Source organism: Acartia tonsa, chromosome 9 (assembly GCF_053477335.1).
Source record: "Acartia tonsa isolate MP-2025a chromosome 9, ASM5347733v1, whole genome shotgun sequence".
Taxonomy (NCBI): Eukaryota; Metazoa; Arthropoda; class Copepoda; order Calanoida; family Acartiidae; genus Acartia; species Acartia tonsa.
This window is the reverse complement of record NC_137268.1, coordinates 40,838,146-40,864,353: the sequence shown is the minus strand read 5'-3', so window position 1 is coordinate 40,864,353 and position 26,208 is coordinate 40,838,146. Positions and strand designations below refer to the sequence as shown.

The window sequence follows — 26,208 nt, the reverse complement described above, 5'->3', positions numbered from 1 at the left end:
TTTACTATCCGCGTAAAGCTGTCTATAATACGATGCGATAAATAACTATTATCATACCTTGATAATTTCAGTGAGTGACCGAAATCTTCGATGGTTTGTGATTCTAAAATAAAATTATGTAGTTGATATTTAAAAACTTTTTGGACACCGTTGTTTTAGAGGTCCTTTAAGCCATACAAAAGAAGCAAAATCAATTGAACAATGATGAAAACATCCATAAATACGAAGCTTTAAATTTAGACTGTAAGACAAACTAACATAAACACTTGTAGAGAATCAGAACTTAACAAGCATAATATACATTTATATACATCTTTAAAAAATGTATTTAAATTTGAAGCAAAATTACTTGAATACAGGACACACTCTTTTAGGACTTGATTTTAGAGATTATTTGCTTTGATAAGTGTACTTTGTTGTCCTAGAATTCATTATTCCAAAAATCATATTAATGGGTTGGAAATCTATAAAGGTGTTACGTTACTATTAATATACAATTATGTTCATAAAATATCCTCTTTTCAAAACTTTCAATAAATTATATTAAACTCAAAAGTTGTCAGCCATAAAATTATTTGAGTAATCGATTGAATAAACTTATTATACACTTTTTGCAAACTTTTTCCTAGCTAACGTCATATAAAATTAATCATTTACGGCAGGGCTCGGCAGCCACGTTCGCTTTTGCTTTGTTATAGATAAGAATTAAAAATCAAACTGAAGTCTTGCAGTTTTAATTTACAAGAATATTTATATATTTAGAATTAAAATTATAATTTTATGTGTAAGATTTTTCATATATTTATGTATAATAATCTATTTTTCCGTACCTTTAACTTTAATTATACTTGACGACAAATTTATAATCCAGTGCAGTGTGATAAAGAAAGTGTGAGATTTTTTGCAATCCTATTATATAAAGTAGTAAGCGTTTTTTGTCTGTCCCGAAGGATCTCGCTAACCTCTAAACCGATATTGTTTTCCTTTACAGTTAAGCTTCTTATAGGTCCTGGGAAGGTTTTAAACTATTTTTTGAGAGGGTGTCTTCACCCCCCTCTCCCCCGAAAAATATTTTTTATAACTATTTTGAAACTCAAATTTAAAATAGGATGAGGTCGACTTTTCCTTCACTTACCAGTGCAGTGCCCCTAGAGGCTTCTAGGGGGCGTAGCCGCTAGTATTTCATAAAAGAAAATTAAAACTTTTATGATAACTTTTATAATAACATATAGTCATGAAAAAGGTAAAAAGTTATTTTCTTCTATTAATAACAACAGCTTGACTTTAAAATGACATTTAACAACATAACTTTTCAGTATAAAAGTTATTTTAGAACTTTTTTACACACAGTACTAATAATGATACATTGACAATCTTATTATATGAAGAAGTAAGTTATTTTGTCCTAAGTTTCAGATTTCAATAACTACTGATTATTTTACACATTTTGAGAAATATTTACATAGATTCCAGAATGATTTTGAACTCTTTTATTTTTTGTTTTAAGCAATAATAAGGTTGTAGGTTTTTTTCTTCCTCCTTGTTAACCTTTTTGATTAAAGAGCCTTCGAGGCTAGAGCGCTCTGCAAATCATTAAAAGCGCAGCTTCAACTTTTTAAACTAGCTTACAATAAATGTTAAGAACATCATTGATGAAATAAACATAAATTTAAAAGAATTTGTTAAACATATAAATAGAATTATTTTTAATAGGATTTAATATTTCATGTAATATTTTTATGTCAAAACTTTCTGACGTAATATCTTTGACATTTGGTAGATTAGTCAGCATATTATTTTGTATGTTTTACATTTTTTTGAAGATATAAGTAGACTTAAAGAATACGCCAACAGCATTTAATAATTCGATGTTATACATAATTTTTCAGTATGGCTTAGAACAAGTTCTAATGTTTATCGCTGTATTACTGGAAAATATTTTACCTGAAAGAGCGATGGCAACATTTTCTACACCTCCAAGTCCCTCCAAATTGTTTCTAGCCTAAGAAAAACATAAAATAAGGTCATTCTAAAACACAAATAATATGATAGTAATGTTTACATTACGAACAAACAAAAAATCGGGTAAAAAATTGCAACCACGTGCGTAGCCGAACGTGGGTGATTTTTCAATGTTATTATTTTTTCCTTCTTTTGTAAAAAAACACTGAGAGAAAAATCTACAGAATGAAAAATATTGAAAATCCTCGAATGAAAACATCCACAAATGTTAAAATATTCATTGTAGTTCTCCATGTAAAAATGCTCATTTTATATTACAAAATTTTTGTGTTTATCAAATTCAACGAATAATTAATATTCTTAACAAATTTAAAGTTTTCTTTATTGCAAAGTTTTGAGACTTGAACATTAAGTTTTCTTTAAAAATGTATAATATTCTATTAATAGAATTATATAATGATTAATTAGAGTAGCGAAACTACTCTATAACTAAAGTATTTTTGATAAACACTCATTAACAAATATTTAGTGTAATGTTCTTTATTATTATTTCTTTATTTTGTTCTTATTTATTATTAACAAAACAGGTTATTTTAACCAGGATAACATACCTAAGATGCGAATCTAAAAAACTTAAGGATGGACTAACGGAAAAATTGAGTTGTTTAAAAGATGTTCAGCTGTCATAAAAAGAAAAGTAAAGAGATAGAATATGCTATAAATCTTTTAAAAACTTTTTCAAAAATTAAGGATTCGTTTATTTAAAAGCATGATCGACAGACAGACAGACCAAGTATATTATATACTGGTTGCTCATCAGTACATGGAATCTTCACTATAAATTTCAACTGTTTATCTTAAACATCAGACAAGAAAATAACATTTCTTCCAAAGAGTTACTGAACTGACGTTATAAAATAATATGTAATCCTTATACTAAAGTAGCAGGATGTTTGTCTGTCTGTTTGTTTGTCTGTGTGTCCCGAAGGATCTCGCTAACCACTGAACCGATCGGGTTCTTCTTAACAGGGTAGCTTCTCATAGGTCCCGGGAAGGTTTATAACTATTTTCTTGGGGGGTGGGACACCCCTAACCCCCCCAAAAATTAAAAATATCTCCTCCCATTCTCAAGTGCCCCTAGAGGCCTCTAGGGGCGTAGCCGCTAGTTAGTAACATAATCAAATATATCTATGAATCCAGCCAATAGTCTTTCTATTTATCTATCCATCTATTTACCTTAATACCAAAAAGTTTCTCCAGATAGTCAGGTCCATGAGAGGAGAGGAGTGACTTTAAGAAGCTGCTTGTCTCCTCAACTGGCGGCCTTCTGGCGGCTGTGCACAGCCGTGGGTCCTCGTCATAGCTGTCTGAGCAGTCAGGGGCTCCGTCGCACAGATACTAAACAAATATATTGGATTGATAATGTTTTTCTAAATATATTTTAGTTATTTTTTATGTGTTCTTGCAACCTAGCATATAGCTCTGATATAAATCAAGAAGTGAGAGAACTTTGGACTGTTTGTAATGTAATTTACCCGGTACCCAAAGATGTTATATTAAACAAATAAACTAGAAAAACATTCTAGTGATAATTTTTTATTATAGCAACTATTCAGCTAGGCTTTTAAGAAATGAAAATGTTTTGATTCTTGTATGTAAAGCAATTTTGCAGTAAATTTAATGCTTTTTCTTTTAATATTTTATACTTTGTATTTTCTCTTTGTCCAAGTGTTTTTCTTTATGAATAATATATCCATCTTTTATAGTTTGCTTGGAAGGTCTATAAAAGAAGTAAACTGATTTGTTTACCAAGAGTAGATTGGTTAATAAAACATGATCTAGCTTGAAAATAAGATTCTACCAATAACTTTCTTGCATGGTAAAATTCCTACTTGTAGAATTCCTTGTAGATGAAACCGATTAATTTAAGCTAGATTAGGAACGGTTTCCATTTTTACAAAAAAAAATCATGTATAGCATTTTAATTTTTGACGGGTATAGTCAATAAATCACTATAAATGCCAATAGACATTAAAAATTAAACTTATATGTATTCTAACTCTAATTATGTATATATTGAGGGGCTAGGGGAGGTTACTCGTACTTTAAATGAAGAATCAGGGAATTTCCTAACTTTTTTTTCCTAGTGCATTTCTACTGATCAATAATAAATACCCTTCTTTACTTATGGTTAGGTAAACAATATATTTCTTTCATGTTTATATATGAATGAATAAACTAAAAAATAAAAAAGGTAGATACAGTCTTGAATAGATAACTAGATGGACAGACAGACATATTGAAAGAAACTTTAACATAAATATATTAGGGATAGAAAGATGAAAACGGTAGACAAATAACTATGAATATTCAGAAAAAGTATAATTTAGGAATGATGCACGGATAATTCTAGTTGGATTTTCCTAAATAGATAGATATATGTTTATATTAGGGAGGGGGGGGGGCATTGATTTGTTTATTAACCCTTACAGATCGGGCCCCAATTCCCACCTTAATAGATCGGGGGGGGGGGGGGGGGGGCTCAAAGAGCACCCCCCTCAATCTCGGCTCCTGGTACAGATAAAGACGTAAAATGGTGGTTCATGTGTATTTTTAGAGAAAATTACTTTTTCTAGTCATAGCAGTCAGACCGCTCCTTAGCCGCTTTTTAGCGACAAGCCGCTAAATTTTAAAACAGCTGTAGAGTGGCTAATTTTGAAGCTAGGATGACCAAATTTTAGGACGAACTTTTATTTTGCATAACAAAAAAAATACTTTTTCTGATCATCGGCAAATACCGGAAACCGCCATTTTCGGCGGTTACGGCGGTAAAACGGCGGTTGGCGGCGCAAATTAATATTTTTATCTGTTTATTATTGCTCAAGGATTTACCAAAAAAAATTATAGGTCTCTAGCTGTGATAGAAGCCACGATATTCATGATTTATATCTGTAGTAAAAGCCGGACAAAAATCGGTCATTTAGTCGGTCAGGGAGCGGTCAAACGGTCATAACACTACTTTTCTCAGAAGGTCATTGATATCTAAGTATTCACCAAAAAAATTTTAGGTTTCTACCTTATACACAAAAGTCATAATGTAGAAATTAAGATTTATTTAGAATTTTTTCAAATTTTTTTTTGCTACCTAACCGACTTTGACCGGACACCACGACCGACACAGACCAGATATCCTAATAACTCTTGCCGACGTATAATTACTAAACTTAAAAAGTCATGAAGTTACAGCTCTCCATCTTACCTACAAAAAAAATTAGATTGAAAAAACTAGAGGGGGGGGGCTCTTTGAGCCCCCCCCCCCCCCCGATCTGTAAGGGTTAAACTGGCCCCTAAAGTTTTATAATAACATATTATATTTCGTTGTCTCATTAACTTTAGAGCTTTGAAGGAAATTTGATTTGTTGGTTCATTAAGTTGAGTGTCCAAACGTTTTAGCCACTAATTGTATTGGTTGTTTTGAGGATGTACATCAATTTCTCGGCCATTGTCATATCCATTTAGATCGCTGTAGAAAAACTGTTTGAAACACCTGTACAAAATATAATTACCTGAATGGAGATACATTTGCCCTCTTCTGGACAACGGAAAGGTTCAAAAGCAGGGCAGGGATTGTCTTAAATCAAACAATGGTTTAAAATAATATAGTTTCTATATTAACCCTTACAGATCGGGCCCCTATTCCCATCTTAATAGATCGGGGGGGGGCTCTTTGAGCCCCCCCCTCTATCTCGGCTCCTGGTACAGATAAAGACGTAAAATTTTTTTCTGGTGGTTCATGTGTATTTTTAGAGAAAATTACTATTTTAAGTCATAGCAGTCAGACCGCTCCTTAGCCGCTTTTTAGCGGCCAGCCGCTAAATTTTAAAACAGCTGTAGAGCGGCCAATTTTGCAGCTAGGATGACCAAATTTTAGGACGAACTTTTATTTTTCATAACAAAAAAATTACTTTTTCTGATCATCGCCGAAAAACGGCAAATAACGGAAACCGCCATTTTCGGCGGTTACGGCGGTAAAACGGCGATTGGCGGCGCAAATTAATATTTTTATCTGTTTATTATTGCTCAAGGATTTACCAAAAAAAATTATAGGTCTCTAGCTGTAATAGAACCCACGATATTCATGATATATGTCTGTAGTAAAAGCCGGACAAAAATCGGTCATAAAGTCGGTCAGGGAGCGGTCAAACGGTCATAACACCACTTTTCTCAGATGGTCATTGATATCTAAGTATTCACCAAAAAAAATTTAGGTTTCTACCTTATACACAAAAGTCATAATGTAGAAATTAAGATTTATTTAGAATTTTTTCTAATTTTTTTTGCTACCCAACCGACTTTGACCGGACACCACGACCGACACAGACCAGATATCCTAATAAAATCAACTCTTGCCGACGTATAATTACTAAACTTAAAAAGTCACGAAGTTACAGCTCTCCATCTTACCTACAAAAAAAATGAGATTGAAAAAACTAGAGGGGGGGGCTCTTTGAGCCCCCCCCCCCCGATCTGTAAGGGTTAAACAACTAGCGGCTTCGCCCCTAGCCTCCAGGGGCTTTGCCCCAAGAGGTGATCAAAACAAAAATTAAGGCGAAATTCGTAAAAGGACCAAGGGAAAAAATGGGGGGGATTTTTTTTGTTTTTTAAGGGGGTTTGAGGTGTCCCACCCCCCAAGAAAATAGCCTAAAACCATTACAGGACCAGTAGATATATTCCCTGAAGAGTAAAATCCGATCGGTTCAGTGGTTGCCGAGATCTTAAGGGACAGACAGACGGACAGACATCAAGCTACTTTGTATTATAGATTGTGTTAATATATTCTGATATTTCATGGATGTTATCATTCTTGTTTTATCCTAGTAAAATTTTCTATCTCTATAACTATTGAACCGATTGGGTTCACGATTTCGGGTAATCTTTACACAGGTCCAGTGATGATTTTAGGCTAATAAATTTTCAGATATAAGTATTTGAATGGTTTTATGCTATATTCTAGCCCCTTTGATTACAGAGCCCCTAGATGCTAGGGGCGTAGCCCGATATTATTATTATAAGGAAAATAATGGTGCAAGCCGTACCTCTAATAAAAATTAATGTCATATAAGATTACATTATAATCTTAATTTATTGTCTTTACATTATCATTAAATCTTTGATATATATACATGTAACGTATGCACCCATAGAATCTAGGGATATAGGAAAAGATAGGGAATTAACCACTGAAAATACAAAAAAGGAATGGATGAAAGTTTAGAAGCAACCCCCCCCCCTCTCACAAAGATTTTATAGTTACTAAAAGGACTGAAAAATAAGGACAGATTCGCTCAGTTTTTAGCTATTTCTAAAGGGTATATTAACCATACTTTTCTTCCAAAATGATATAAAAAGTTTTCTTATAAAAATGCTAGGTAACTAGAAGTAATTAGAACAATAAAGAAAATGAGGTGATTAGAAAACCTAATAAAAACTGTAATAAATTATATGCTGCAATATCTCTTTTCTCTCAGTTAGATATCAAATAAAACTTTTAATAACTTTCTAGAAATGCTCTTCCTTCAACATAATTTGTAATAAAAACTTTTTTGATAAAAAAAATTTAACAAAAAATAAGGAAAGGAAAGTCTTTTTATTTAATCAAATTTTTTTGGCACATATCAGAAATTGCATAAATTCATACAGTCGATGTCCAAATTTGCTAAAAGATATCAAGATACATACAAACAAACATCCAGCTACTTTAGAAAATGTAATAATTTTAAATTTCTAAATAAACCATACATTTTGGCGTTATCCTCTTCGAAAATTTTTTTTCAATTTTTTTCAATTTTGTACCCCCCCCCCCCCCCCCCCCCGACTACCGACGAACAACTATTTTAGGTTAGGTTAGGTTTTAGGCTAGGGAGCCGAGCGCTGCGGCTAGGCAGGCAAGGGGGCCGAGCGCTGCGGCTAGGCAGGCAAGGGGGCCGAGCGCTGCGGTTAGGCAGGCAAGGGGGCCGAGCGCTGCGGCTAGGCAGGCTAGGGAGCCGAGCGATGCGGCCAGAGTTCATAGTTCGCTGTCGGGGGGGGGGGGGGGGTACTCAAATTTTCAATATTGAAAAAAAATTTCTAAGAGGATAATACCTACATTTTTTAGATAACCATAACATATAGAATCTTAGTATTTATAGAAACGCTATTTTTAATTTACTATTTTAAATTGAATTTATAAATACTCTCTTTTTAACAAAATAATAACATTGACATATATATTAAGTGGTTTTAGAATTTCTATAATTCTTACAGAAATATAAAAATGCATTTTTTAAAATTTTTGATTTGATTCTTTTGGTTTTGCTGTAAAAATTATCTAAATTCTATCACCAACAAATAAAATATTTTAACAGGAATTGGGCAAACAAAAAAATACATTGCCTTCAAAACTTCATTTAATTTCATAAAAATCCATGTTTGTAATTTTTTTCCAATTTTAGTTTGGTTTAAAGATGAAAAAAATTGGAGGCAAACTAATTATTCTTTCATTGCCATATTCCTGTGTTTTAAAAATTGGTGTATAGAACACAACAACATCCAATAATCTTGAAATTTAGTGTGAGGAGGGGGAGAAAGGAGTGTGAATCGTGAATAATAAACATTTATCTTAATTTAACAAACCTATTTTGAGTTTGTAAAACATCAAGTTTGTTTGTCCGTCAGTCAGTCAGTCCGTAAAGTTATTTGGGGATTTTTTCGGCTGCAATTGAAGATAGTCATCTGAAATTTTTAGTGAAGATTCCCATGACACAGCGAATCTAATGTACACATTGTATACGTTTTTGTTCCTCAGTCTGTACCATATTTTTTAATGATTTAGTGAACTTTTGCGCTATAACTCACTTGGTCCATTTGTACATTCTAAGATTTATCTTTTGCATCGCTTTTATGGATGCTGTCATCATTGTTATGATTGTCAAATGTTACTATAAAGTCAATGTGCTTTAAATGACAATTCATTCAATTTATTTTTTCGAAATAATCATGATTGTAGATAAAAAAAAAGTACATTCAGAATTGTTTTTATCACTCTTAATTTGAATTTTAAAATAATCTAAAACATTTGAAATATTTGGTTAATTTTTTCTACTATTTTACCTTTTTTTATGATGACATCTTTTTGCAGTGCTCGGTGGAAATTTGGAAGGTGATTATAATAACTTTAAGGATGGTGCAGTGCTTTTAAACAATTGCTACAGTTTTTAGCTGGTTTGTAGAAAAATTAGATTTGAAATCATTTAAGAATAAACTAAAGTGATCATTTTGTTATTAATTTTTAATAATACTATTTACAGTACTAGCGACTACGCTCCTAGAGGCCTCTATGTAAAATGGTTTATTATGTTAAGATCTGTTCTGATAGGCGATATGACATCAACAAAGGAAAAATATTCAGAAAAACTTACATACTAACATCTTAAAAATTACATAAAAGGTTTTATCAAAAAGCTTTTCTGCCGTCAGGACAAGATCTGCTTTTTACTAAAAAAATATTAAAATTTACGCTAGTCGGCGCTAGTTATATTTTTGGCGATTTCTCTTGGAAGGGGTTGTGTTACTGTTCCTCAAAATAGCCTTAAACTTTTCCAGGACCTACGAGAAGATACACTGAAAAGGAGAACCATACCAGTATAGCAGTTGGTGAAATACTTTAGTACAAACAGACAGAAAATATCCTGTTACTGTTAAAATTTTTAATGTTTAATTCAAAAAAAATGTCAAACCAGCCAAAAAACTGTGCAATATATAAGGATCGAACAAGGATGAAATTATTGATGGGGGGAGGAGAGAAATAGATGTATATGTGCCTACATACCAATTTTATAGTACGCCTTACCCGCGCCGAACCGCTTGGCCCGCCTCTGGGCGTGGTGCATCAGCGGATTGGCGGGAACCCCGGCGAATGACGGTTCAGCATTTGCGCTGCGGCGCATCATGTACAGCTGTTCCTGCAGGCGGTCAGTGGCATATCTGTAGCAGTTGTTTCATTTTGTTCTAAGCTTGTAATGATTAATTATATTTTTCTATTTAGACTTCACCCAGAAATTACTTGATAAAATTACTGTATATTAAAAGTTTTTGTTAAAAAAGTTCCGCTCTAATGGGCTAATAATTAAAGGTCTACATAAGAAGTGATTGCCTTGTGTACTCAAAAATGTAGAGTAGCTTTGCTTTTCATACTGACCATAACAACCAAATCATATTTGATTCTAAAAAACGGATAACGTTTTGACCCAGAAAATATTTGCCACCCCCCCCCCCCCCCCCTCCCAATCTCCCCACAAAAAAACCTCGTGGATACAATTTTAGGGGGGGGGGAGTTATAATTACTAATGTTCAAACTAAAATTTAAAAAAAATAAACATAATCTAGGCCATATACTGTAAAATATGAATATTAAGTTAATATAATATTTATGCTTTATTTAAATGTAAATTTATACCTAGTCATTTCTTTACACATTTCTGCAATTTCATTTTCTTTTTGAATTTGTATAGGAAAATATTTTCTTACATTAGTGCTTATCAGTCCTTAAATTGTTCATTAATATACAGAATTTAAATAAAATCATTATATTTTAATATCTTCTAATCGCTATGGATTGACAAAGTGAATTAAGGAAAGTCTGCCAGAAATACACTACTCTAACTGCTAAAAAACTTTAGAGTATTGGTTCCTATTGTAGTAGTCTTTCAGCAATAAGAGCGGTTCATTTCTTGCAGGTTTCCTTTAGTAAATTTGTTATGAAATCTTTAAAAATAAAAGCAGCCATTTATTCCATTTTACTACTGCACAGTAGGTGCAGTCAATATTTTTTATTCCTTCGAATGATATTGCAGAAACTTTATTAAAGATAGTTAAATAATAATTCATAATTAAAAATCATTTTATTATAGTAAATTGATATTAAATCACACTTTTCTTTCATCTTCTCTTCCCCAATTAAGAATGTTTTATACCAGCTTTTGTCTGCTAAATTTTAAAAACAATGATATAAAATATAAATCACCAGGGATAAATGTATGAAGAAAAAAGGATTAAAATATATTTCTGTAAAATTACAATCTTTGAGAAAAGCTAATTCATACTGCAAAATTATTAAAGTAAAAAAATTAAAGATTCGCCTTAGCCTTTATTCCTGGTTTATTTATAAACAATATAGTTATTTTGATGCAATATTATTTTTTTGTATTTAGTATAATTTTTTGAAAGTGATTGAATATGAGGCATATTGTAGAACACATTTTAACCTACATTATTTTTTTAAAATCTAAATATTTCTTTCTTTATTGGCGACAATGTCTGTTGAGACATGAACTTTATTTAAATACTTTTTCCTGTTTTATGTCTTTAAACGTAGATTTGTCGCAGTTTTTCGTCATTTGTATTCTAATAAGACTAAAAGCTACTGTTTTAGTACAACTTATTACACAAATAATTAGTTTTAAAAACCCGATGTTTTTAGGCGTTTCATATTGAGAAAATACACTTTTAAGATAAATGTCAATTAGAATCGTTATTTGTATTATAAAAGGTAACTTCTGCAGTATAATTCCAAAATTTTTATTGATTTTAATAAAAATTGACTTTTCATACTGCACAGGCAAGTAGACAAAGTAAATTATAGAGTAGGTGTTTGTATAAAATTCAATTTCCCCAACAATAGGCATAAAAATGAATGCGCAAATAGCCTAATTTAGCATTCAAAGCAAGCTTTTGCTGAGTTCAAATGAATTTACATTTGAGTAAATTGACTAAAAGGAGTCTTTATTGTGTTTTAGTTAAATCAATTATTACGTCATCCTATTATTTGTAAGCTTTCATTGTCTGTAGAGAATGATCTCGCTAACCTCTGTACTGATATGCTTCTCCTTTAGAGTGAAGCTTTTTTAAAGTCCACATATTGTTTGATCTATTTTGACAAAAAAAAGTTACAGATTTATAGGGCATACTCACTCTTATAATCGACAAATGTATAAAGTTATACAAAACTTAAAGGCACACAAAAAAAAAAGAAATGCAAATAATTTGAAGTGTAGCTAGCTGCACTACTAATATTCTTTCATGACGAAAGCAGTAAATAATTTAATTGAATAACTTAATAGACTTTTATTGATTATGAATTATAAATATCAGAGATAATAGGTCAAACAAATTATAATTAAAAAGTGGAATTTGTTTGTAGTTATGGGGTGGCTGTACGTTCATAATAAAAAGAAAAATAAGGCCTGTTTTCATCGTTCCATCGACTTTAAACTTCAATAAACAACAAGCTTGAAAGGCTTTTGTCAATCTATTATTTATATCTAGTTCATTCTTTAGGTAAACAAATCATTATGTTAACAATAGGTGCATTAAAAGCAATCAATTTAAGCAATACATAAAAATTTGGTTACATTTTATCAAAAACCAATGAATATCTTTTTAAAATTAATATACAAAGAGTATGTGGATTCGTGGAATGCATTTGCATTTTAACAGTATAAACTTCTTACTGTGTAGCTTAATACTCAGCATACATCCGCTCGTGGTTAGGGAGGTAATGAGTTCAAATTTAGCCCTAAACTACGGCATAATTAAAGACCTTAACAATTAAACCTATTACAGCCATGTTAGTGCGCGACACTAAAAGTAAGAATTGGAGGAATGTATTGGCCCAAAACAGGCATAACTCATTACCATGCATAATTTAGTTTTCCGTGCAAAAGGTCGTGCAATCAAACGGTTTGTTGTCTGCTATAGTTGGGATGTTAAGCCTTAGAAACCTACTGTAAAAATCTACGTTGTTATCAACCGTCATCAAAGGTATTATCAGTTTTCACTCAAAAAAGCCATTTAATCAATGGGTTAGTTACAATTTCTTATGCTGACACTGTTACAAAGATACCAACATTGAAATAGTTTTACTGAAGTTACAAAAAACGTCACGAAAACCTGAAAACCGGAGAGACAAAATTAAATAATAAAATAACAAAGCGAGAAAGTTGGATCCCATTTTCCAAATTAAATATTATTTTATGTTATATTTGCAGATCTGGCAAATAGAAAATTTTACACTCACTTCATGGAAAAATATTTTTTTGTAATTTCATTTTTATTTATTTTTTTAGCTCAAATGTATTATTTTGCAGTATATGAAAGAAAATTTCTGAGAGCAAATCTTCTCTACATTTAGTACGTCTGTACAGGATTGTGCTAGTTGGTTTATGCATTTTGATTCTAGTAACAATAAGGTATAATTATTTATCCTAACATCTTGATATTTGGAATGTTGATTCCTGGAATAACGAGGCAAAATGTAATATGGATTGCATCACTTAAATAAAAAAATAAACAAGTAATATTAAATTATATTGCATAAAACTAGATTCTATTTTATATTTTTTATATACAGTAAGACATGGCGCATCCACTAAATGCTAAGCAATTGATGGATTAGAGATTCAACCCGTACCACGTCATAAAAAAAAGATATTAAAAACCATACCAACTTTTGCATATGTCATAGGCTCGACAAAACTTGCTCAGACTTTCAGACAAAAGTTATGTAATCAAAAGGGTTGGTGATTAGCAATCCAAAGAGGTGATACTCAAAAAAGTTATAAAATTAAAAAAGGCACATAAACAGGTTGTTTGCATACCCCTCTAATAAAATCAAACGTGGTTGCATATTAGGGCGGGTTCATATCGGAATTAGACAAAGAGGGGATATGCAACAGATAAAATTAACCTTTAAACCATTTCTGACCGAAAAAGAATTTTAAAAAATCGAGTTTTAGAACGCGACCACTAAAAAATATATTTGATTACTTATTAATATGCAAAGACGACATTAAAAAAAATTGAATCAGAACTATGGCTTCATGGTGCTCCCTGGAAAGGCCTTGAGGAGCTGAATCAGGAACTTTTGTCCGTTTCAAAATATCTCGTTCCTAGCCTTAGAAATCACTAAAAAAAACACATTTTTTTAAAGGTTTATTGAGAATTGTCCAATTTGTAGAGGTTTTCAAGATTTTCTCAGGCTAGGAACGAGATTTTTTGAAACGGTCATTTACAAATAGCTATACAATTGAATGTCTGGTCGTCAGCGGTTTTAAGACTTAGGATAAATTTTAAATCATCCAGAAGTGTATTATACTCATACAAATCATTTGCAGATCCCCGCTTTGGCCTCAGAAAAAAAATGTCCAAAATCGACCCACCCTATTGCATATATACTAAAAGGGCTGGCAAAACCTTGTGTACGCCACTACAAATAATTTTTGCTTTGAACAAAATAATTTCCTAGCTCTTCCATCCACAAAACTGGAAACAAGCACAACAGACAGACAGACCAAAACTCCTCTCATATCTGAAAAATGATAGAATGATAGAGCAATAGACAGATATATAGACATATCATCAGATGGATAGATAGATAAATGTTTAAATACAGGATATTGTTTAAGGACAGACTTACATTTTTAGGACTTGATTATAGAGATGCTTCGCTTATAACATTGTACTTTGTTGTCCTAGGAATCAATATACCAAAAATCATATCAATCGGATAATTCTATCACATAAAAAATTGTTGTTAAAAAGTAAAAAATCAACATGTTTAAAATGGACGTACGGACATTCTTAAAACGATTATAGAGTTGCTACGCTTTCTAAATCATAACTTACTACTAAAGGAATAACCATGCAAAGTTTGTAATCGATATGATAATTCTAACCTGTTTAAATCAACAAAAAGAGCTAACTGTCTGTGACGGGCCAAGCCTAATTATGGAAAAGCTTCGCTTTTAAAAATGGGTAGATAGATGAACAAATCATTTCAAAATGTTTTTTTTTATTTTAATTTCCATTAGATTTTAATATATTTAAAATTTTCTACATTCTATACTTTCGTGTCATGAAAATTTTCCAAATTACTTTGTATCGATTTTGCAATAAACTTTATAATAAAAGTAAATACTAGATAAGTAAGTTTGCACTTTATATATAATTTCTTGCAATTTTATATGTAAATCATTCACAATAAATTAACAACGTCTTTTTGTTGCGAAGAAAGCGCAGAAACTCTATAATCGTTACAATAAAGTCCGTACGTACATTTTAGAAATGCTGATATTTAACTTTTTGACACTAATTTTTGTATGTTAAAATTATCCTTTTCATCTTTTCTTAACATTTTTCAATTAACTAAGTTTCTTTCTAGCGGTTAGCCGAAGGTGATATATATGTAAGAAAAGTATACATTATTTATATTTAACCTAAAAAAAAGCTTTGTTTGTGTAAGAAATAAATAAATAACAGGTGAAGTGTTATTAATGATCCTCTAAGGTTATATGGTTATTCCATTTTCTTATAATCAATTAATCAGTTATACGGGGACAGGGAACCTTAAGATAAACTAATTTGCCTCCAATTTACATCTTACTAGCGACTGCGCCCTAAGCATCTAATTAAGAGGGAAAGCAGTAAAAATAGCCCCAAGCTTCAATGAAATAGAGAACTCTATCGGTTCACTAGTTATCGAAATCTTGCAATGATAATAAATCGTAAAGTAGTAACACTAGAAATAATATTCAATGTCGCGTCTAGCATCTAGAGGAGGGCGTAGTAGCTCAGTAAATAGCCTAAAAACAACCCAAAAGTACATTTAATAGAATAAATACATTGAATTGGTTATGAAAACTCCAAAATTAAAAAAAATACTTGCTTTATATGCTGAAAGTAAATTAGTTGTATCTTTTAAAGAAAGGTGATGTATTCCTGTAATATCGCATCGTGCATATTATAGACAGCTTTCCGCGGATATTAAAATAAACAATTATAAGATTAAAACCAGTTTTGTTAACCCTGAAGGGCCGGAGCCCTGGCTAATATAGCTAGTATTAATATTATGATTTTTTGAAATATTCGTACAAAACTTGCCATATTACGATACAATACATGATTTTTCAGAATGATTTAGAACCGGTATTAATAGGTTTCGAAGCCATAATTAAATTTACTAAAAATAAACTTAACCTAACCTATCACATTTTTTTAAAGCAAGTTGGGTTTGCCAAAAAATAATTTAAACTATTTTTTTATATTTTTTTGGCTTTATCCTTTAAACGATTGGTCCAGACGTTTATTAGATCTTAACGGCCAATTAATCAGACCTCCTGTTACTTTAGTATATATAATGTATGTTAGGTAAGGTTATCTGTAGCCACTTAATTATTTTTTTGAATTAAAAAGTAAATTATAAAATTTACCTGAAGTTGTAGGTATGTGAACTTGTAACGTCTATAACACCGACTAAAGAGGAATAATGATTATGGGGCCGCGTAATACCTCTTCAAATTTCCTCCCCCTCCTCTTACACAAAAAAAGGGGCCGCGTAATACCTCCTGAATTTCCCCATCCCGTCAGTGATTACCCTTACCTACGTCGCTGGTGGTTGGGTGGGTTGGTGCCCTTTATCCCTTTTTCTCTTTCTATTTATTTATTTACCATTATTTCTCCTTTCTATGAGATGAGAGCAAATTGCAGAGGTTTTTCAGAGGTGGTGTCCTTACGAAACTGTAAAACTTGTATAGAGCTAATCTCAGAATAAAATTATCCAGAGACAATATGGAATGTTAAAAGATTATATTCCATTTCGTAACATATTTTAAACAATTACTCTATGATTCGAATTGTTCGTTTGTCCGTCAGTTCATCTGATTTTCTCGTCTGCTATCCAACATAGATGGCTGATTTTTTGTAATGATTCTCTATACCATTAGCACCACGTGTATAATAAACAGATCTTTAAAAAAATTGCATTCTTCTATTAAGAAAAATCGGGTATAGTCTCTTTCGTGACAATACCTCTTAAGGAGCGTTTCGTCGTATTTTCAACTGTAGCTTTTGATATGTTATTTTAGGTTAGGTTAGGTTAAGCTAGGTTAGGTGATTGCCCAACAGGGTTAGGCAATTGGCCCCGCAGGGTAAGATCTCCCTATAGGGTTTAGAAATAAGGGAAAAGATACTGGGAAAATAAGACGAAACGCCCCTTAAGAAGAAGAAAAATCTTTAGCCAATATATATATTTTTTTTAATAGATTGTCATGTTTTCATTTGAATACAACGCTATTTATGATAAACTTCAAAAAGTTGTGCTTGTAAAATTTTTAGCTATATTGTGGGTCAACTATTTCGGAGGCCATGAAAGTGCTCATGTGTTTAAATATATTTCTACAATAAAGTAAATAAATTATTATTATCCATCTATAATACAAAGTAGAACGATGTCTGTCTGTCTGTTTGTTTGTCTGTTTGTTTGTAGCGAAGGATCTCGCTAACCGCTGAACCGATCGGGTTCTCATTAACAGGGTAGCTTCTCATAGTTCCCGGGAAGGTTTATAACTATTTTCTTGGGGGTGGGACACCCGAAACCCCCCCAAAATGAAAAATACCCTTCCAAAAAAAAAAAAAAAAATTTTCTTTTTAAAACTAAAATTGAAATAGTGGGATCGACTAACCCCCCCCCCCCCAAAAAAAAAAAAAAAAAATTCCCCCCCTCCCAAAATTTTTTTTTTTAATTTTTCTTTTTAATCTAAAATACGAAAAATTGGTTTGATCAAACCTCTTAGGGCAAAGCCCCTAGAGGCTAGGGGCGAAGTCGCTAGTATGAATAGAAAATAATAAAGCAACATTAATCAGAAAATTATAATGTTATTGGCGAACGATAGAAAAAGGGAAAAAATTTATGGAGGTATATAAAATTTTAACGAATTAGTGGCTTCTCCCCTAACAGGAATTGAGGAATGATTCCCACTCACATTTGGTAGGGGTTGTTGTGATGAGCTCTATAGCCTAAAACCTTCCCTTAACCACTGTAAAACTTCTCGGAAAATTGTGGCTCGATTGGTATAACCCTTAACGAGATCTAAGTTAACAGAGTCAGAAAGACATTATGATATCAGAGAAATAGTTCCTTTTAAACTTCAAATAATTTACATAGACCATTAAATGTGTTTAAACTTTTTGTACATCAACAGAAAGAGTTATGCTGTTTAAATTTTTTGCCGTTTTGCATGCATAAAAGAAAAACATTACATATTGTTGGATATTTTGGCTCATGTCAGCAAACACTCCATTCAACTATAGTTACATCCAGGTGTACTTACAAATAGATAGATAGATAGATAGATAGATAGATAGATAGATAGATAGATAGATAGATAGATAGATAGATAGATAGATAGATAGATAGATAGATAGATAGATAGATAGATAGATAGATAGATAGATAGATAGATAGATAGATAGATAGATAGATAGATAGATAGATAGATAGATAGATAGATAGATAGATAGATAGATAGATAGATAGATAGATAGATAGATAGATAGATAGATAGATAGATAGATAGATAGATAGATAGATAGATAGATAGATAGATAGATAGATAGATAGATAGATAGATAGATAGATAGATAGATAGATAGATAGATAGATAGATAGATAGATAGATAGATAGATAGATAGATAGATAGATAGATAGATAGATAGATAGCTAGATAGATAGATAGATAGATAGATAGATAGATAGATAGATAGATAGATAGATAGATAGATAGATAGATAGATAGATAGATAGATAGATAGATAGATAGATAGATAGATAGATAGATATATAGATAGATAGATAGATAGATAGATAGATAGATAGATAGATAGATAGATAGATAGATAGATAGATAGATAGATAGATAGATAGATAGATAGATAGATAGATAGATAGATATATAGATAGATAGATAGAAAGATTGATAGATAAAGAGAGAGAGAGAGAGAGAGAGAGTGAGATGATAAGATATTAGAGAGATCCTTAATTAATGGATGGATGAAGATATAGTAGAAACTTGATGGAAAGATTGGTATATGGATCCTGATAGATGTATTATGTTTACAACGAAAGATGGATAGATATAGAGAGTGAGATGTACAGATTAGAAAGATTGTCAAATGAATAGTTGTATACATTGGTAGAAGGAATCATTTATGGATTGGATTGATTAATAAATAAAATTTATTTTATAAAATAATCTTATGTATTAATGAGAAAATGGGTTGAAAATTAGTAATAAGATGGATGGATAAATAGATTAATGAAAATATGGATTGAAGGATATATAGTTATATAGATAGATGAATAATTAGAAAGATAAATAGAGAAGTAGAATAGTTTTATACAATATGACTGGATAGATAGATAGATAGAAAGATAGAAAGATAGTTGGTTGCAGGGAGTAAGGAAGGGGACAATGGATCGAATATTCAATTTTTAGGAGTCTCAGACTTTGGGTACTGGCTTAAAGGGAATGTGCACGAATACAGCAGATTCTGACTGACTTTGGGTACTTGCGCATCAATGCCCCGCTAACTATTTGAGCTAGTTTTGAATATGCAGACAGAAAAATTTGTTATTAATGGCTGGTTTTAACAAATATTTTTTCCCAAGAAAATGTCATTTCATGTATAGAATCTCTACTGTGATATTTATGTATTAAATAATCTAAGAACCGCTTGAATTTACGTGTCAGTTATAAATATATGAGAAGGGTTGAGGTAGTTCTAAACAAGATTTTTCTAGTGATTAATTACAGAATGTTTACTACATTGTGATGTGTTGATAATTTAATTTTCAAGTAAAAGATTTTTTTCTTAGAACTAATTTTGTTCTAAATTAGGTTACCATGATTCCTTTACAATTTTGGTAAAATTTTCTTGATAAATCTGGTTTTCATTGCTTTTCAGCGAACCCTCTTAAATTGAATTAATTGCCCATTGTCCCCTCCCTTACTCCCTGAGTTGGTTGGCTGTATTTGTCTTTATTTTTTGGTTTTAAATAGGGATTTGATAATAGTTATACACTTTTCATTTTCAGGACTATTCCAAAATGAATTATTTGCGACAAAGTTTAAAATTTTGTATATTTAAGTTTATGATTAGGGATGAAAAAAATGTTTTAATTGTCTTTTTTATTATGATTTTTAAATATCAGATAAAATGAAATTAATGAGCGTGGCAGGACTCAAACCTGCAATCCCCAGATCCGAAGTCTGGTGCCTTGTCCATTAGGCCACACGCTCTCTTACAAATAACATTTCTGAAGGTATAAATAAAGTTTAAATAAGTATTGAAAATATTTTTGAAATTCGTAATATGAACCTCACGAAACCTCGAAACTTTTATTTAAACATATAACGTACATTATAATTGCAAACTAAAGAGAAAATTTTTGTACAGTGTACACCGATAAACGAACTGGGGGTACAAACCTACCAGTGCGAAAAAAAATCTCCTAGGGGACGAACCATCTAGCGGAAAACGTACTAGTAAAATTATATAGGATTGTTTAAATTTCATAAGCATTAAGCAAGGTCTCGAGTACAAAAAGGAAATTGTGTTATAAGCTTCGCGGCTTATGATTCTTTATGTGTCCATCCTCGCTTTTAATGCTATTTGAAATTATCCTTGCTACCTCAAATCAATGGTAGCGATATTTCTCAAAGTGCTTAATTGAGCACACCCACTTTCCCACATAAAATTAATTAAGAATAAGGGGAGGCCGGGGGGTTGAGGTTTTTTTTATAAAATCAATGTCTCCTTTGCCTTCCTTAGAAGTAAGAAGAAATTCTGTTTATCTTAATTTCATCTGATACCCCCTCCCCCTCATCAAATGTTTACTTTGAAATAAAAAAGAAATAAAGGGATTAGTCCCTTTCGTGGCAACGCTCCTTAAGGGGCGATTCGTCGTTTTTTTAAAATGACTTTTATAGGTTATTTTAGGTTAGGTTAGGTTATATTGGGTTAGGGGATTGCCCCACAGGGTTAGGCAATTTGCCTTGCAAGGTTGGAGCCCCCGCAGGGGCTAGAAATAGGAGAAAAGCTACTGTGAAAAATTAGAAGAATCGCCCCTTAAGGTGCGTTGCCAGAGACAAAAGAAATATCGTCAGAAAAAAAATATATTTGTTATGTTTATATTTGTCATTTTAAGTTCTTACTATATTATGGTATTGTTTAATGAATAAAAAAAATATATGTATAAATACCCCCGCCCCTTCCTCTATAACCTAACCCGTAAAAAGTTCTTATTTCTCTATGCAACTAGTAGAAATAAAATAACCATAGGATTGCAGACAGAAATACAGTTACGCTCACCAAGAAAGAAGCTGAATGAGAACACAGTAATAGTGTCTGACTGATTATGACGTAACAAAAAAAAATTAGCCAATGAGAGGCCGTTATTGACCAATGGTAAAGTTTATAGTGGCCTCTCATTGGCTAATTTTTTTTGTTACGTCATAATCAGTCAGACACTATTACTGTGTTCGCTGAATGACTGAAAATTCTACAGAATTTATTTTGAATTATTTATATATGGTCACATTCTTTTTTTTATGGAAAACTTTATTTTTAAAAGAGGCGTTGCTAGACAATTATAAACGAATCTTAAAGCCACGCCTATTTAAAACAAGGTTGACAACATCTATAAAAGCAAAGCTCTGAAACGGTAGAACAAACGAACATTAACACTTGTAAAGTGTCAGAACTGAATAATCAGAATATAAATGTATAAAAGTCGAAGGAAACTAAATTGTAAGTAAATCTACTAAAAAACTGCTTAAATACAGGATATTGTTTACCTAAGGACATACTTACATTTTTAGGAATTGATTATAGAGATGCTTCGCTTATAACAATGTACCGGACCGACCCTAATATAGAAAAGCTTCGCGTTTAAAAATTAACTTTTTAGTATATGCTAACTTTGAAGTTTAACTCCCCTTCTTGGAATAATTTGGAAACCCAAATTTCACCCCTTCATTGGTACATTTAGTATAATTGAAGCCACGCCCATTTTATGAGTTGATTTAACCCTACGATTTACCTTTTTTAACTTCAGTTATCAGTTTATATTGAAACGAGTAACCTTCAACATAAGGTAATTTTTAAAATTAATTAGAAGGTCCAAAGGAAATTGAAAGTTAAAACCAAATTTAAACTTTTTATAGCTCTAATCGTAAGTTCCTACGTTTTTAAAGCGATGTGTTCCTTTCTATAATTGGTTTCAGTCCGTCCGTAACGTTTAACTGTTTTCGTTAATTTAAGCTTGTTAAAATTGTCCTATCGATTAAAACTTTGCATGGTTCTTCCTGTATTAGTTTAGGTAGGATTTAGAATGCATAGTAACATTATAATCGTTACCAGAGTGTACGTACTTCCATTTTAATCATGTTGATTTTTAACTTTTTTTAACGCCAAATTTGTATGCGATATAATTATTCCAATTATCGGAGTTTTGGTATACTGATTCCTAGAACTAAAAAGTTAAATGTGATAAGCGGAACCTCTCTATAATCAAGTCCTAAAACTGCAAGTATGTCCTTAAACATTATCCTGCAATTAAGCAGTTTTTCAACATATTTACTTAATATTTTGTTTCGACTTTTTTACATTTATATTCTGATTATTCAGTTCCGACACTCTACATTTACAAGTGTTAATGTTCGTTTGTCCTACCGTTTCAGAGCCTCGATTTTATGGATGTTTTCCTTGTTCAGTAACAATGAAGTATAATTATGAAATGATTGTACCTAACTATATTTTCTCTTGATTTCAAACGGTGTACTTTACCGCATGTAGAAATAACTATCTTTGAATTATTGATTGATATAAGTATAACGATTAGACACTATGTTAGAAGCAACACATCTCTATAATTAAGTCTTATATATCATTACGCCTTAATTCAAATTTCGAGTTCTAAAATAGGAGAAACCCTAAGATGGATTTATACCAAACTTTCAAAAAAAAAGGATGACAACATCCATAAAAGCAAAGCTCTGAAATGGAAGGAAAAGTTTTATACTTGTAGAGTGTCAGAAATGTATTTTTCTTATATATCGAGGTTTTGTGATTTAATATAATTTAATGTATTTTTAGATGAGGATTACAATGATGATTTGTATGGTGTTGTGTCTTCTCAAATGTATTGCTATCACAGATGGACAAAACAAATTTAAACCAGGATTAAAATATTTTAATCGTCCAGGTACACAAGTTGTCTATCTATAATACAAAGTAGAATGATGTCTGTCCGTCCGTCTGTCTGTCCGTCTGTCTGTCCGTCCCTTAAGATCTCGGTAACCACTGAACCGATCGGATTCTACTCTTCAGGGAATATACCTACTGGTCATGTGGTGGTTTTAGGCTATTTTCTTGGGGGATGGAACACCCCCAACCAGGGGCGTCCAAGCTTTTTTTTGGGGGGGGGTAAAACATTTTAGGGGGGGGGGGGGTAATTCGTGTTTGGGGGGGGTAAAATGGCGCGCGAAGCGCGCCGAAATTTTTTTTTTACCCCCCCCAAAATTTTTACCCCGGGGATAAAATTTGATTGGGGGGGGTAATTACCCCCCCTAAAGTCTGTTGGGGGGGGTAAATACTCCCCCCAAATCTGTTGGGGGGGGTAATTACCCCCCCCCAAACTAATTTACCCCGGGGGTAAAATTTTTGGGGGGGGTAATTTAATTATGTAAAAAAAGCACCTACCTAATCTATTAAGTTAATAAGTACTATCCTATAACATAAAGTAGTAAGTAAGGTTTATTTGACTATAGCTTCAGATTTCATTACTTTTAATACTGAGTTCTCCTTTTTAGGAAAGCTTCACATAGATCCCATGATGGTTCCACACTATTATAGGTCAATCCTTTGAGTGGTTTTAGGCTATTTTTCTCCTCCCTTTTTACCCTTTAGAAAACACGAGTTCTTAGATGCTAAGGGCGCCACTACTATTCAAATATATAGTAGTATCTCATTCTTTAGAACATAAAAATACAATAATTAACTCACTAACCAATGAACCAATATGATTATACTTTAAAGTGAAGCGTCTTATAGGTCCTGGTAAGTTTTATAACTAGTTTTGAGACACCCTGACATCCTCCCAAAAGAAATCGCCTATAGAAATTCTTTTTTATTATTTAATGAAATATTTAATTTAGTTAGGTATCTATTTTATGGAATCTTCAGTGCTTTACAATTACATCATAGATCCCCGGGATGGTTTTAGCCCTTATAAAGGCCCAAGCAAATAAAACATGATTACTCCCTCCCCCCCCCAAAAAAAAATTTTCAGTAAAATTTTTTTTTAAGAACATTCAATTTGCGGGGGGTAAATACCCCCCCCCCCTCCCAAAATTTTTTTTTAAAGAACATTTATTTTGGGGGGGGTAATTACCCCCCCCAAAATGGTTCGGGGGGGGTAAATACCCCCCCCAAAATCGTTGGGGGTGCCTCCCAAGGTAGGGGTAATTTTTTTTTGGGGGGGGTATTGTTCAAAAAATTTTGGGGGTGCCAAATGGCCCATTACCCCCCCCCTTGGACGCCTATGCCCCCAACTCCCTCAAAAACAAAAACCATTTTTTTTGCTGAAATTTTCTTGGTTCTTTTTTTTGCTGAAGATTTCCTTGGTCCTTTTACGAATTTCGAGCTAGGGGCGAAGCCGCTAGTCCTTTCATATAAAGTAATACGATTTTTTGGTCTGTAGCGAAAGATCTCGCCAACATCTGAACCGATATGGTTCTCCTTTACAGTGAAGCTTCTTCCAGGTCCTCAGATGATATTGGGCTATTTTATTTTCTACAAGTAAGTCTAGATATGGTATACGGCTATTTTTAGCACTTCCAATTTTCTTAGAATATATAGTCCATGGATACTAGGGGCGCAACATAAAGTAATTTTATAATAGTATCATGATTATGTGTGTCCTTTGCGAAGAATTTCACTAGCCACTAATACGATATGGTCTTTTTTTACAATGAAGCTACCTTACAGGTCCAGGGATATTTTGAGGGAGGGTAAGTACCCAAGAGGAATCTTTCCCACATATGGGACAACACCCCCCTCCAAATAATAAATGCTTAACTTTTTTTAATGAAAATTGTGAATTTTTCTATCGTTTATGGGTCAACAATGAACCCCTTCATTCAAAGCCCTGCAGTCGATAAATTAGCATTGACCACTTGAATTTAATGCTTACATTATTGACATATTCATTGAAATTACATATGTCGATAGAATGGAGTGGTATAGGTACGACAAAAAACTTCCTCCCCTTACTTTGGAAAATAGAAAATAAAGGGGACGATAATTTTTAGAGTGTGCATTATAACATTAGGTAAATTTAGGTTATATTGGGTTCAGAGTACCCACACAGGGTTAGGGCATAGAACGTATGAGCCACACATGGTTAGGGCCTCCCATTAGGAGTCAGACTTATAAACTCCCCCACCCCCTCTAATATTAATTTGTTTTTAAAGATATGTGGAGGGCGCCCTATGCTCGATAGCCATCATGGGGAAAGGCACTAATAATATGCTTCCAGTTCCATCTGAATCATTAAATATCCATCTTATTCTTACTATTTTCAGATCGACCAGCAGGAAAACTATCAGCGTGCAGACAGCTGGGTGGGTTAACCTGTAATAACTATGTGCTGGCAAAACCAGGGGTAAGGAGAAACTTTCAGAACTACAAGAAGAATCATCTATATTATAGTCGGTATAATGTTCATGGATAATTTTTAGATTAGGTTTGCTTTCTGTAGCTCTTTATAGTTCCTATAAAAAAGGGGACAAATTTGAAAACTTTTGGCCGAAATGTCCCGAATGAATAGTCCATTATTCTAATATAACGTCATTTGGAATATGTTGGCCAAAAGTTTTAAAATCTATCCTCTTTTTTATAGGAACTGTAAAAAGCGTCATGTATGCTCATAATAAATACTTCAAATAAATCTACCGGCTATGCCCCTATAGGCCTCTAGGGGCACGTGATTTGTGAAAGGGTTAAGTTAATTCGCCTTCTTTAGTTTTAAAAAGAAAAGGTAAATTAATAATTAGGAGTGAAGAGTCATTTTTTTCACACATACACTGGTATTGTTTTAGACTATTTTTCTGCCCTAGAGGTGCACCCGATAATTATTTTATAAGTATAAAAACCTGTTTTAAGGTTAATGTATTATCTTAATTCATTATCTATTGCATTTACAATTAATTTAAAAAAATATTTTCATTTTTTGTTTAAATGATTATCAATATTTTAACATCTTTAAATTCAAACTAGATATAATTTATTGTATGTACATATTTTTGTGTTGA

The 26,208-nt window shown here is 32.2% G+C and overlaps 1 protein-coding gene, 1 long non-coding RNA gene and 1 other non-coding gene across 5 annotated transcripts in view; 1 reads left to right on the top strand and 2 right to left on the bottom strand.

Moving 5' to 3' along the window:
• The window catches only part of LOC145328946 (IDLSRF-like peptide), a 28,745-nt gene extending 12,388 nt beyond the window's left edge, over nt 1-16,357 (bottom strand). For 2 of the 3 annotated variants that reach the window (XM_080172911.1, XM_080172910.1), the window contains exons 1-7: nt 16,266-16,357; nt 14,301-14,365; nt 9,830-9,986; nt 5,529-5,593; nt 3,199-3,360; nt 1,945-2,002; nt 58-103 (exon numbers count right to left, since the gene is read on the bottom strand). In XM_080172911.1, the coding sequence (XP_080029037.1) occupies nt 58-103; nt 1,945-2,002; nt 3,199-3,360; nt 5,529-5,593; nt 9,830-9,986; nt 14,301-14,363 (551 nt within the window). In that variant the 5' untranslated portion in view covers nt 14,364-14,365; nt 16,266-16,357. The remainder of the gene's footprint in view (nt 1-57; nt 104-1,944; nt 2,003-3,198; nt 3,361-5,528; nt 5,594-9,829; nt 9,987-14,300; nt 14,366-16,265) is intronic. The other variant, XM_080172912.1, reaches the window with a different exon arrangement.
• A 3,703-nt stretch (nt 16,358-20,060) lies between these two features.
• TRNAR-UCG (transfer RNA arginine (anticodon UCG)) lies at nt 20,061-20,133 on the bottom strand. The gene has a single exon. It is a non-coding gene; the product is annotated as a tRNA-Arg (tRNA).
• A 1,783-nt stretch (nt 20,134-21,916) lies between these two features.
• On the top strand, nt 21,917-25,616 carry LOC145328944 (uncharacterized). Its single transcript, XR_013882739.1, has 3 exons — nt 21,917-21,989; nt 22,991-23,099; nt 25,480-25,616. It is a non-coding gene; the product is annotated as an uncharacterized LOC145328944 (long non-coding RNA).
• Nucleotides 25,617-26,208: the final 592 nt, after the last annotated feature.